Source organism: Theileria orientalis, chromosome 4, assembly GCF_000740895.1.
Source record: "Theileria orientalis strain Shintoku DNA, chromosome 4, complete genome".
Lineage (NCBI taxonomy): Eukaryota > Apicomplexa > Aconoidasida > Piroplasmida > Theileriidae > Theileria > Theileria orientalis.
Genome location: NC_025263.1, coordinates 1,935,457 through 1,948,681, shown reverse-complemented (window position 1 = coordinate 1,948,681; position 13,225 = coordinate 1,935,457). Strand labels below are relative to the sequence as shown.

The 13,225-nt window shown below is 38.5% G+C and overlaps 8 protein-coding genes across 8 annotated transcripts; 2 read left to right on the top strand and 6 right to left on the bottom strand.

Moving 5' to 3' along the window:
• Window positions 1–567: 567 nt before the first annotated feature.
• Window positions 568–807, top strand: TOT_040000862 (hypothetical protein; the record flags this gene model as incomplete). The annotated part of the gene is made up of 2 exons (XM_009694500.1): window positions 568–685; window positions 737–807. The coding sequence occupies 2 exons, from the start codon at window positions 568–570 to the stop codon at window positions 805–807; spliced, it is 189 nt and encodes a 62-aa protein (XP_009692795.1).
• A 31-nt stretch (window positions 808–838) lies between these two features.
• TOT_040000861 (splicing factor) lies at window positions 839–2,130 on the bottom strand (the record flags this gene model as incomplete). Its single annotated transcript, XM_009694499.1, has 3 exons — window positions 839–1,782; window positions 1,838–1,968; window positions 2,072–2,130. 3 exons carry the CDS (start codon window positions 2,128–2,130, stop codon window positions 839–841), a joined length of 1,134 nt encoding a protein of 377 aa, XP_009692794.1.
• A 109-nt stretch (window positions 2,131–2,239) lies between these two features.
• Window positions 2,240–3,828, bottom strand: TOT_040000860 (uncharacterized protein; the record flags this gene model as incomplete). The annotated part of the gene is made up of 7 exons (XM_009694498.1): window positions 2,240–2,355; window positions 2,503–2,671; window positions 2,822–2,902; window positions 2,953–3,054; window positions 3,247–3,313; window positions 3,490–3,679; window positions 3,789–3,828. 7 exons carry the CDS (start codon window positions 3,826–3,828, stop codon window positions 2,240–2,242), a joined length of 765 nt encoding a protein of 254 aa, XP_009692793.1.
• A 278-nt stretch (window positions 3,829–4,106) lies between these two features.
• Window positions 4,107–6,387, top strand: TOT_040000986 (uncharacterized protein; the record flags this gene model as incomplete). The annotated part of the gene is made up of 7 exons (XM_009694497.1): window positions 4,107–4,142; window positions 4,228–4,324; window positions 4,550–4,893; window positions 4,972–5,224; window positions 5,604–5,810; window positions 6,055–6,245; window positions 6,340–6,387. The coding sequence occupies 7 exons, from the start codon at window positions 4,107–4,109 to the stop codon at window positions 6,385–6,387; spliced, it is 1,176 nt and encodes a 391-aa protein (XP_009692792.1).
• Window positions 6,388–6,570: 183 nt separating this feature from the next.
• TOT_040000858 (hypothetical protein) lies at window positions 6,571–6,690 on the bottom strand (the record flags this gene model as incomplete). The annotated part of the gene is made up of 1 exon (XM_009694496.1): window positions 6,571–6,690. The coding sequence occupies one exon, from the start codon at window positions 6,688–6,690 to the stop codon at window positions 6,571–6,573; it is 120 nt and encodes a 39-aa protein (XP_009692791.1).
• A 360-nt stretch (window positions 6,691–7,050) lies between these two features.
• On the bottom strand, window positions 7,051–9,450 carry TOT_040000857 (conserved hypothetical protein; the record flags this gene model as incomplete). The annotated part of the gene is made up of 1 exon (XM_009694495.1): window positions 7,051–9,450. One exon carries the CDS (start codon window positions 9,448–9,450, stop codon window positions 7,051–7,053), a length of 2,400 nt encoding a protein of 799 aa, XP_009692790.1.
• A 540-nt stretch (window positions 9,451–9,990) lies between these two features.
• TOT_040000855 (conserved hypothetical protein) lies at window positions 9,991–11,352 on the bottom strand (the record flags this gene model as incomplete). Its single annotated transcript, XM_009694494.1, has 1 exon — window positions 9,991–11,352. The coding sequence occupies one exon, from the start codon at window positions 11,350–11,352 to the stop codon at window positions 9,991–9,993; it is 1,362 nt and encodes a 453-aa protein (XP_009692789.1).
• Window positions 11,353–12,056: 704 nt separating this feature from the next.
• On the bottom strand, window positions 12,057–12,512 carry TOT_040000854 (hypothetical protein; the record flags this gene model as incomplete). The annotated part of the gene is made up of 1 exon (XM_009694493.1): window positions 12,057–12,512. The coding sequence occupies one exon, from the start codon at window positions 12,510–12,512 to the stop codon at window positions 12,057–12,059; it is 456 nt and encodes a 151-aa protein (XP_009692788.1).
• Window positions 12,513–13,225: the final 713 nt, after the last annotated feature.

Sequence of the window (13,225 nt, the reverse complement as noted above, 5' to 3'; positions counted from 1 at the left end):
ACATTATAGGTGAGAATATAACTCAATTAGACAAGATTCTATTATAGATGGGGGTTCATTACTTAAAAATGTGTCAAATGAATATTTTCAGTCTTCCTTCCACTCTTTATTATGACTATTTGAGTCTGATTTTTTTTATTCTTTATACATTTTATTTATTGACACCCTCAAAATATCAGTATTTAAAACTATTCCATTGTCTTACCCATTCTAGTTTATATCGTGTTTAATATTACAAAACACGTACTTATTGATTTAATTGACTTTATGTGTTTTTAGTTTATGAGAATTTACTTTATTTTTTACCAGTTTTGTATTCCATTCCTTACGTTACCTATTTACACACTGCCATCCTATTTTTACCAGAGCTGAGTGTCTTCATTTAAGTGTGGTATAAAATAAATCCTTTGCTCATTAATGATTAAAACAATGTAAAAAGATTCTATATACTTAACCAATATTGCACGACACTTATACAGCACTTGGGTCCTTATCTTTAGACCACATTCCCCAAATATCTCCACGTTCCTTCTTTTCTCCAAAGTTTTAATCTAATACTATTATCACATGTTTAATACAATATATGTAAATGCGATGTTTTTAAGTTTTACTAGTAATGTGTCATTTAAAGCATATCTGGCAGCCATACGCGAGTCTCGTATGTATGGTTCCATATCAAAGCCAAGTTAAGGCTCAATTGTAAATAAAGTGACCTGAATTGTTTAAAGTCGGCCAGGAGGACTACAAACGGGGGAGACCACGGATCAAACACTCACCGTGACGGTGACAGCAAACAGTATCGACTAACTATCTGCCACTAATCTTGGAACCAAAACTGCTATATCAGAGTGTACTCGCCTCTTGAGTACTTGTCCTCCGGATAAAAGGCTGCGCACACCACCCTGTTCTTGTCAAATATTCGTCCGTTGAACATGTGCTGGGCCTTTCTGGCGTGCAGGACCTCCTTGTACTTCAAAAACACCTTGCCGACCCCGCTCTTGAAGGTCAAATCCTTGCTGGGTCTCGGAACCACGATCTCGTCCAGGGCCCCGTACTTTCCCGCCTCCTCCTTCGTCAGCCTTACGATTTCGTTGTAGTTGTAGTCGCTCAAAAGGTCCTCGCTGAAGACCATGTTCAGCAGCTGCACTACTCTCGTCGGCTTCGCTCCTACTATTTTGCTGTTCTGCAACTGCAGTCCCAACAGCGGATTGTTTAATATTGACTGTGTTATTGAGTTCGGGAGGTTTGAGGCTTTGCAGTCGATCGGCTTTCCTCCGCTGGCGAAGTAGCCGAAGGCTGCGTGCTTCACTGAGAGCACGTTCTGCTTCAGTGCTTGTCCGTTCAAGTGTAAAACTGCCATCTTTGCGCTTCTGCTGTCCTCGTACTCAAAGAACCCGTAGCCCTTGCTTGCTCCTGTGATCGGGTCTTTGATCAGATTGAAGAGCTTCAGCTTCCCGTGCTTCTCCAGCAGCTCTCGGAGCTCCGCCTCCGTCACGTCTGTGGCGACGTTCTGTATGAATATTTTCGTGTCTTCGAGCTGGTTGCCCTGCGTGAAGTCGATCGGGCGCCTGATCTTCAGTGAGTAGCCGTTGCAGGTGATCCCGTCCAGCTTAAAGGCCAGGTCTGTAAGCTCTGGTGTTTTAAACTCCAGGAAGCAGTAGCCCTGCTCCGGGTTGTATATCTCCGTCTTCGAGACCAGCGGGTCCTTCGTCGTCTGGTTAGACGGCACCATGGCCAGCAAAGCTCCGTTAAAGAATTCAACGACGTCCCCAAGCTTCATTCCTGAAAAAAGTTAGTATACATCGACATCGGCATCATTTGTAATAATATATAATACCGGCTGGGAGATTTCCTATATATAGTCTCTTTTGTCTCTTTTTGTTTTCTTCCTCTGATGTTTTTGCCTTCAGCTCCGTGAGTGACACGGCATCCTCTGCCGTATCCCATTTCCCCTCTCTTCTTCGCCTTCTACAGAAATAATTATTGTAAAATATTAAAAATAACTGTTAGTATAACTTTATATGGTATAGTTAGTTATTTAAGTAGATCGGAGCATATGTAGCCCAGGTACCTCCTCGGGGGCTGCTTTACTTCCTCTTGTGGACTGGCAAAGTCGCCGGTTTGACCCATTTAACGTACAATATAAAACACAAAATAAACAGGGTTTATATATTTATAACATAAAAAATAATGTGGGTTGAAGTAAAGATTGCACAATAAATGCTAAAGTGGAGAGAAATTAGTCGATTGTTGTTCTCCAAGATTCTACTTTCAGGCAGTTGTTACAAATCCAGTTTAGAGCCTGGGAATTGTTACTGTGGCCCATTTCCCTTTTAGAACACTTGGTATGGGTTCCTATAGATTTGTGAGCCGAGCATTACATTTTATATTTACCTATCCCATAATGTGTATTTCTCAGTTATTTGTACAAATGTTATAAATATAATAGTTCTATACGCTTTGATAAATGGTTATCAATTCCAATAAATGGGAGTCTACTACCTTGTGTGCACTTGCTACAGGTTATTCTACCGTTGCCAGCACTGCTTCTCGAGTTCATAAGCTTGGAGCATACTGAACAGAACTTAACACTGATCGATATTTCCGTGACATTTCTTAGTTCCAGGCAGTCCCTGCACAACTTGTTTCCCTCCAGGGAATACCAGTCTGACTGCAATAATTTATGCTCATGATCAGTAATTGGTGTGAATTAATACATTAGTTTAATATCAGCTGATTATCGTATGACGAGAAATAGTCTGAAAGTAGGAAATATGGTAGATGTGTGTGATAATTAATTGATATAGCATAATAGGCATACCCTGGCCTCGCTGTCAGACAGTTTCTTGTAGCATAATTTACAATATTGGCAGTCGTGGCAGTACCAGCTACCACTTGGTATCTATATGCATTGAAATCTTGTCTATTTAATGGCATATAATAGTTAAATACCTCTTCCAAATTGTCATCGGTGCAATTTATATGGAACCCACGGTCACAGGCGTCGCATATGATGAGAGTCCCGTCCTTGTTTTCATCACAATTAACACATACCTGCATTATATTATCATTTTCATATCTAGTAACCAGGAATGTACCTGGGTTATGAAATAGATAATTATATAACTAGTAACTCGTTAAACAGATCTCAACGTATAATGTACCTAAGTGTGTAACTGCGATTAGGCCATGTGTACTGGCCGACAATGTGCCAACTGTTTTATTAGTAGCTAATATAATGCTAACCTTGCATCTTTTACAGTGCCATGGGTACCTTATAACTACCTCATAGGCCAAGGGAGGGTCATAACACCTGCAATTTATTAGTATAATTCAGGCTAAAATGGTAGCAAAGTCAATATGTAATAATACGAATGGAGTTAAGAATTCTTCTAGAGCAAACTCCAGGTGGTAAATATCAAGTAATCTGATGATAATGAAGGTAATAAAAGTACGAGGAAGTAAATAACGAAGTAAATAGGTGAGTACGATGGGTGGAAGCACTGTCGGCACTTGGTACAACAGATCAGGTTTTCGGGATCGAACATATCCTTACATGTTTTCGAGTAACACGTGAGGCAAAGTTTCCGGTTCCTTGCAACTAAAGAAGGAATAAGAGGAGTATGTATGAGCTTAGCTGTTGCTATTGATAGATATGTTTTCGTTTTTAAGGGAATTACTAGGATATTAATATTCGTTAGTATCGATTCATTGTTTTGCAGTAGTCTGATTATATTTATTTACCGATTGCTGATAGATATTTGTAAATAATACAAAATGTGTATTACTTGTGTCTGGGTTGGAATCTTGTTTTTTTTTCTTGTTCATTGAAAATTACGCATTCAAGAAGGTAGAGAATTTGTGTACTTTTGAGAGTGATAAGTAGGAAACTAAAAGGAAGCGTAATAGTTAAACATAGGAATTTAGAAGGAAAACTATATGAAGACAAAAATGTGTAAATTGGAATGAAAAAAGTATTTATTGCAAACAATGAAACCTATAAAACTATTTAGAGGTAATTATACAGAATGGATGTAGAAGTAAAGGATAGGTTGTTGTAAAAAGTGGCAATTTAGCCCAATACGAAGGGTCATTTATTATTTAGCATGACCTCTCTCAGCTATGACAGCACAAAGCATAAGGTATGTACTTGTTGAATTGTAAATGTTACATAATCTATTCCTAGATTCAATAATAAAAAATTGCCTTAATATACCGATTTAATAGGTGATACTCATCTCGGGGATGCAATGGGGAGACGAAGGAAAAGGAAAGCTAGTTTCCCATCTGGCTCCAGATTTTGAGCTTTTTGCTAGATATAACGGTATGTTCTAACTGTTTTGTGGGTTTTTTGTGTAGTTGGTAGCTAGTGTGTATAGTTAGTTGTCTTACACCAGGATTCCATGAGATAGTAACAAACATGGCCCTAATTTGAGGCTGATATTCCAAATGTGTGCTATTTTTAGTTATATATATTGATGGTTCCCTATTATTGACCATGATAGCTGGTTATAAACCACGCATATTGAAGTTTTTAATCAATGAACAGGGGGCCACAACAGCGGCCATGAGGTGATGATAGACAATGTAGCATACAAACTGCACCTTCTGCCGTGCGGGTCGCTGAGTAACCACGCAATAAACGTGCTAGGAAACGGAGTGGTGGTTCACCTGGAGAGTCTAATCAGGGAGATGGAGACCCTGGAGAAGGCAGGAATATCAATGAAGAACAGACTATTTATATCAGAGAGAGCACATTTGATCTTTGACTTCCACATTGAGCTAGACAAAGGAAATGAGAGTGACTCGAGGAAGTACGCCTCGAAAATAGGGACCACTAAGAGAGGGATCGGTCCGTCCTACTCGACGAAGAGCGCAAGGACAGGAATAATGGTACGCTGAAATGGCATTTTACATATAATTGAAGCGAGACATATAATTGAAACAAGACGGAAGATTAATGATTAATAGGTAGCGGAGATGTTCAACTGGCCGAACTTTGAGATGCTCGTGAAGGCGCTGTGCCACCGAGTTAACGTAGGGAGGCTGACTGACGAGGAGATAGATCAACTGGCCAACATAGAGTTGGAAAAGCATAAGAGATACTTCGAAGCGGTCAAGCACTGCATAGTGGACGTTTCCTTCATGGTTAGGCAATACATCAAGAACGGGAAAAGGGTCTTCTTCGAAGGAGCGAACGGAGTGCTTCTGGACCTGTCACTAGGTATTAAATCGGTCTAAATATTAGTTAATGTATAACTGAGGTTTATCAAGTACGAATCAGCAGATACCAGTACTGGCTGCGTAGGGAGTATTATTAGCATCTAATAATTGAATAGGGACCTATCCGTTTGTGACTAGCAGTAACACAACCTCTAGTGGAGTGTACAACGGGTTGGGGCTGAGCCCATCACTTCCAATTCTGAAGATAGGGGTCCTCAAGTGCTACCAAACGAGGGTGGGAGACGGTCCATTCCCAACTGAGTTGTTTGGTATTAGCCCGTACATATCGAGTTGATAGTTATGATAGAAAGATATGTCTAGACACGAGGAAAACTAAACTGAGTAGATATTAGTGGATAGCAATTTTGACTGATTCTCAGACGAAACTTTCCAGAAGCTGAGCAGAATAGGAAACGAGTTTGGAGTCTCCACTGGGAGATGCAGAAGGTGTGGGTGGCTGGACATGGTCGCGGCGAAGTACGCCCAGGAAACAAACGGGTTTGACCTGATCAACCTGACGAAGTTGGACGTATTGTCCCACCTAAGCGAGGTCAAGGTCTGCGTGAACTATAAGGACAAGACCACAGGTATGTGCACGCTAGATATAGGGCCACTGCTATTCCTATTCCCACTACTATTGCCACTACTACTGGGACTGCTGTTAGTAGTGATATTCTTGGTATTAGTATTGCTATTACTCCTACTGCCAATAATGGTACTGTTAATACCTCTATCAGTACAATAATAGCTACTTGATAAACAGTAACATGGATTATGTTTATACTATTTGCTCTAAGACCATAAGTGTGATTACACACATTTATTCTGTAGGACGCCTTCTCGAGGATGGCCGATTCCCAAGTTGTATTTACAAATTTGACCATTTTGAACCCGTGTATAAAACGTTTCCTGGCTGGCCCGGAGAGGACCTTTCGAAGTGCACAAAGTTCGAGGACCTGCCTGAGAACTGCAGAGATTATATAAAGTTTATAGAGACTGAACTTAACGTTCCAATACAATGGGTAGGTCTATATAGGCATTGTTATGGCTGATACATAGCTAGTACTAGTAGATAGTGATGTTGTGTACAAGTAAATTCCACTCATGCCCTTTTAGATCGGAGTTGGTAGCGATGTCAAAAACATGATTATACGTGACCTTTAAGCGTCACTATAATATTTTGAATTTAATAGTGTGTATATATAGAGGCATAAATAATGGGTCTTACAAAGTGAATGGTGACGAAAGTTGGTCCATAATGTCCGTCGTGTGTCGCACATTGCAAAGGTAACATTATGAGTTGAAAAAGACAAATTGATTTCTGTTTTTAAGAGTGGTAAACCTTAATTAGTGGAGCGTTTTCAATGCATATTTCGCGTTTTTGTGAGTTGATCTGATATCTGATTGAATCTGATGGTAAATAGCAGGTGATAGTGTTCTTTTTTCGTGCAGTCGCACTCTTCCCATATTTTAGCTATGATTTACGAATTATAAAACATTTATTACAGGTGACATCTCCTACCTGGGACTTTTTATTTCACGTAAAACGCATCTTCCCATAAATATCTATGTTTTTCATATAGTCTAGAGCTGTCCACACACGTAGAGTCAATAAAATATTAAATCTGAGTTAAACATGTTTTACACTGGTCTAATACGCTTAGAACCAAACGACAAATTGCAAGAGTAGCAATTTTTATCGTATAAAACGAATACAATGATACAGCGTTAAGGGCAGGACTGCATTAGGATTAAAGCTTAAAAATACTGCTTTATAAATGGAGAAATGCGATAAAGCTTAAATTCCCTACATGTTGGACTGCAACATTAAATCTGAGGCAGCAATGTGCCATGTTGTCTGAACTCAATTCTTAAATTGTTTCTGGAGAGCAGTATTCTACCTGGGTATGGTGTTAGCGGGTTGTGTATCCACTCCTTGTCTTTATATTTGATCATGAAGCACTTGACGCTGCTGTGAAGCGTGTACGTGTACACGTCAGCGCCTTTGGTAAGGTGGTACTTAGTTGTGTCGTTTTCGTAGATGATTCCTTTCTCGTCCAGCGTATAAATCTTGAGGAACCGTGCTTTTAAGTCCAGGGTATGCGCCCTGTACAGTAAAATTATTCGTGACGGTCTCCTGGGCTGCGGAAAGCCCACTACTTTTTCGTATTCGCGTCTTGGTATATAAATCATTGTGTGTGCGTGTATTCCTGGATCCACAGGCGGTTCGCTTAGTAGATTGTCCCTTAAGCGTGGGTCGTATGAGATTGTTTGCTCCTTTAGAGGTCTCTGGCGTGGTCTCTCAGCTACTCTAGGTATTTGTGGTGGTCTCTCAGCTACTCTAGGTATTTGTGGTGGTCTCTCAGATATTCGAGGTATTTGGAGAGGTCTCTCAGGTACTCTGGGTATTTGGTGTGGATAGAATATAAATGGTTGGGGCATTAAAAGTGGTAGTGGCCTCGGCATCTCAAACACCGTTATAACTTCATGGGATAGCTCGTCTGATGCGCCACGCTCTCCGTGTTCCTGCTCTTGGCCGCATCTAGAGTCATCTATCACCATGTCGTCGTCTTCCAGGGTATCTACTCCACTAGCAGTCCCTCTCGAGCCCAGGTGGGCCTTTTCGTACCTGACTCCTTTTCCGTACAGGGTCTCGATTGTCTCCTGGTCGGAGCCGTAGGGTGTGGTTTGAACCGTGACTGGTTCACTGACGTGCGATATTCTATGCGAGTGATTTGAGTCGTCGTCGCCGCAATAAAACTCGACCATCTGTATGTCGAAATATCCTTGTATGAAGCCGTAACTGTCCTCTGAATCGGCTGATTTCCCTGATGGTTCTTCGCTGGCCTGGGATTTCGCGTACTCTGGGTCCGTAGGCCCTAAATCTTCAATCTCAATTTGAGCTTTCGGAGCCGATGGATCCTCAGATGCCTCTGCTTCTGCCTCTGCCTGTTCATCCTCGGCTTTAGAAGAAGAGGCCTGTACTGACTGTGTTAAACTCTTACTCAACTTTTCGAGTTCAGCTGCGAACCTTGCTATTTGGTCATTCAGGTCAGTCAGACTAATACTACTTGGATGGGCACTGTGTGCGGTACCTATCCTAACATTCTGTTGTGGTCTTGGGCCCATCTCTATGACTTCTATGTCTTCGTTGGTAATCGGAGGCGGTCCTTTACTCGGTCGATACTTAGGTTTAGGCGCGTTAGGGTCAGAATAATTTGAGAATGATGCTGAGTTTTCGTCGTCTGTGGAGAACTCTTCTGTGTCTGAGCCTGATTGGTATCCGTACTCAACTGTTTTATGATCGTAGTTTGATTGGTGTGTCGGCGACCCTGCTATCAGCATCGGCTTTCTCACTTCTATTACCTCTATTTCATCATCTTCATTTTCCAGTGAGGATCCTGGTTGCTGCTTTTCAGGGGTGGACTCTCCTGATGCCGTCAGCTCTTCTCTTTTGTGGAACACTCTCAACAACGGCTTATCTCCAGGACGCTCTTTGTATGCTATTCCGATTGGGTAATTGGTTTTTGTGGACTTCCATAAGCGGTCTCCGCGTTTTTTAGCACTATAAATAAAAAAGCCCTCCTTGGCCGTGAATAGATCAAATTCGTGTCTATCATCTCTCTTATATTCTACTTCATTTGTTGATTTCTTATTATCTACATCGATAATAAGCAACTGTATTTTTGTCTTAGTCTCCGGTACCTGTGACGACTCAGGTGCCTGTACAGGCTTAGGTACTTCTCCCGGTTCTGAGCCTTCAGAAGCAGGTTTAGTGTCCGAAGACTCAGCTAATGTTCCTGCTTCCGAATCTTCAGATACAGCTACGGTGTCTGAGGTATAAGGAGTAGGTACAGCTTCCGAAGACTCGGATTCAGGCACAGTTTGCGATGTTTCTGACCCAGGTTCTGGGTCCGAGGGTACAGATGATAGTATAATATGTTCCGGCTGGGAGTAAGAGGCGTCTTGTGAAAGGTCAGTGCCGGAAATAGTCTCCGATTGGCCTGAGGCAGTCCGTGTGATTATAACGTCGTTTGGGTCCTGCCAGGAATCTTCTGCAGGAGAATAACTATAAGAACTGCTTGCAGATTGATGAGAAACACTTGGTGAATTAGCATTGTGGGTATATGGGTCAGATTGACTAAATTCGATGCAGGTGAATAGATCGAATTTACTTAGTAGTACCAAAGTTAATATTGTACATAAAGAAATTTGGTTAATTCTCATTTTAATTAAACTTTTACAATTTAAATATTACAAAAAGCATCAATTGTCAGAAGGAGCCATGGATGATAGAGGTACCATTAACGGTTGGCAGAGCGGGCCAACTGTCCTTATAACGGTTTGATTCCATCATATTCCATAAATCAGGTGATAGAAAATGTGCAAACGACCATATCAGTGTATTATGGACTTACTATCGTATCAATAAAGGATGTGTTTCCGGTTTAAGTAACATATTAAATATACATGGGGTACACGAATACAAAAACCGTTATTTAATTTATAATCTTAACACATTTGCTTTTAAATAGTCTATTTCTAATCGGTTTTTGTATGTCTATTTGGTTATAATGGTTCTATGATTTCACTATTCACAGATTCATACATATCTATGAATATGTGATAAATAACCAAATGTGCAAATTTTCCCGTTAAACTTTAAAACAAATTAAAAACATTATAAATCTTTAAATTTGAAAATATTTTACAATTAATTCTTAATAGCGATACACTACATTGACTCTAAATTGCCTATCAGGACCCTCAGCAGCACTGGAAGGTTCCGAATGTTATGGCGCAAATAAAGGCGTTACATTGACTTCCGGATTTTGAATATCCCATAACATACTCAGTTTGTCGTTTTTTAGGAGTGTTGTCCTTGTTCAGGTATTTAGAAAATTCTTTATGGTCTTCACGTTTAAACCATACGGGGCTCAAAAAGGGTCTCCTGTATTTTGCTATATTTCCATTATACATAAATATTACCATATCTCTTGTCATTTGGCCAGTGTCATAAATGTCAACGTATTCTGCATACTGCGATGCGTCTCTCGCTTCCCATAATGTTGATCCATTATTTTTAACAGATTTGAATCCATAGCCGGGTTTTGCAGAAAAAATTTTGTCATTAACATAATTTCTTCTGAAACTGTACTCGTCGGTGCTCGAATCTGAATTAATATTCAGATCGATACCAACAATTTCGGTATTTAATAAATCTTTGAGGCGACTTTTAGGAACAATCAATGGAGCGTTTTCTGGTTTAGGTGCTGATACCTTTGGTTTTTGTTCTTCTGTAGCAACCTTTGGTTGAGTCACTTCCTTGGTCTCCTTAACTTCTTGGGCTTCCCTTTTAGTTAGTTCTTCAGCTTTCTTCTTAGTTAATTCTTCGGGCTCCTTTTTCACAGATTTCTTGGAAGCAACTGGAACTAGCTCAAGTTTCTTGGGTTGTGGAAAGATGGCTTTGACCGTAAGCCTGCCCGATGAATCAGGTATGAGTAAAGCCTTTCCGTAATGCTCAGAATATCTGGGTTTCCATACAATTCTGTAGTTGCCGTCCTCAGACAATTGTGGTTGCTCAGCAGCCAATTTATTTTCATCGATTTTGTATGCAACAAAATCATTTTTATTTTTAGGCTCAACTTCCATTGGACGAGCGGCAAGCTCTCTGGGAGATTCATCTCCGAAAGAATGAATTCTAAGGGTAGGCTTACCCTCACTATATTTTACAAATATTTCATCAGCAAACTCCTTATTTCCAGAGTCCCATAGTAATTTTTCGCCATCCATAACCCTTTTAATTACGTTGGGTTGAATGGCTGTGAAAATGTGTATATCATTCGGGGCATTGTACCGATAGTCAACCAAATCATTAGACCTCTTATCGTTAATATCAACGATGACTAGGCGAAATTTGGATTTATTTAAATTAGTTGATCTTTCCACATTTTCAGGCCGTTTATTGGTAAAAACATTATTAAACTCTAAATTTTGAGAGAAAACATTTAATCGGTCTTCGGCCTCAGTAGGGCCTGAATTGTCATTATGTCGAGATTGTACAAAGTTTTTACTGTATACAAATAACAAGTTTATGAGCAAGGATTTTAATTCTATTGACACATCCATTTATAGAAGCATTTTATAGAAATACACACATAGACAACTCATATGCATGGGGGAGTAAAAATAGATCTTTAAAAGCAAGGTGTAAATTACTATAATTTATTGAATAAATGGTGAGAACCAATATATACACCTTCGAAATTGGTTATAAAATTATAACATGTGTATTGACAAATTATAAAATGAAAAATAAACAATTTAAGACATTCTACGATTTTACACAAAAGTCCAAAATATGATCATTTTGCCTACACATTTTATTGTAATTTACAAATATGTTTGAAAACAATATTTTAAATTTTTTCCATACTGTTTTTTCAATATCAATGCCTATTAGTTTTATATGTGATAGTACAATAAATTTGTCTAAATTTACATGATTCCATGTACACATCAATATCAGAAACAAATCATAATAAAAGTTGCATAACACTTTAAATAAATCACATGTGTAAATAAAATAAGAATGTTTAGCCATATATACTAAGAATTATAAATTAAATTCTTATGACAATCCATTCATCAAACTGATCAACCAAACATTTGGTTACCAGGACTTGGTTACACAAATATCAAATATTCTACAAAATGATTTGATATATGTGTGAGGATATTTTCCTTTAAAACATAGGTTCGAGTATTTTTGTATGTATTTCGATATTCAAAATACATGTAGACAATACTTCATAAATGTGTTTTATACACATTTAAAATGGGTATTTTATGTTCCTTGGAGCATAAGGAACATCTTCATCTGACTCATCTCCGCATGAAAGTGAGTCTGATGGAACATCTACGGATGTGACGTGTGATGTGTTTTCCGTCACTTTTGGCACTGAAAATTCAAATTTCTTCTCTAAACTTTCAGTTGATTTAGCTGGAGCTTTAAAAGTTTTAAAGGATGTGGTAAGGTTTTCTTCAACTGGCTTCTGAGAGAGATTTGGTCCATATAGCCACTGATCGAGAGGGTCTTGGCCGTATATTGGAACTTTTTTGTATGGTCCATAAAGCCATGTTATTAAGTCATCTTGGCCATCTGAGAGGGAATTTAATTTTGACATGAATGAGCTTTTGCCAAAGTTAAGCTCATGGGCCATTGACCAGAGGTTGTACTGTGATGACACATAAATGACAACCAAAGCTTTCAACACACCACCGAACATAATTGAAAAACTATAATTGTTGATGGTCAGATTTCGACTTGAATATTAAGAGAAATTAAATATAACTTATACAAAAGATTAAATTATAATCTAAAAGGGTCGGATGCAAATACAGATATGGGTCAGCAAATATAGGGTTAATTATACGATATACATGGTATCATCGTACTTGAATAATAGATCAATCTCCACATAATTACCTTAAGTTAGAGGATAACGATTTATGGTTAATCGTAATTACTTCATTTTTACGATGAGTTCCTGGTTAAACTATTAAACACACCTTTCATAAAATACTTTTGAAATGTTATTGGAATAATTAACTCCTTATGGTTTAGTTAAGCCTCATTTTCAGTTGTTAAATTAAAATAAATCTTTTTTATGTTCGTTTACCATAATTTTGTTCCTGTTTGTTTTCAGAATTCATATCCTATGACAATTTTAATGTAATTGACTTGAATCTCTATTTGAAATTTTTTATTATGTTTCAGACTCTTATGTTTATTAATATTAACCAACCAGATTTAGTAGATGCTAATAAGTACTGAATAAATACTCAGCATTCTGTATACCGTAATTTATAATAATAAACAGTGTAATACAATAATCATAGCCATAAATGACAAATTATTTAGTATAATATATTTTAAACAAAATGTGTGAAAAAATTTAAGATTTTATAATGGAATATCAAGGTTAATCGAAATAATATA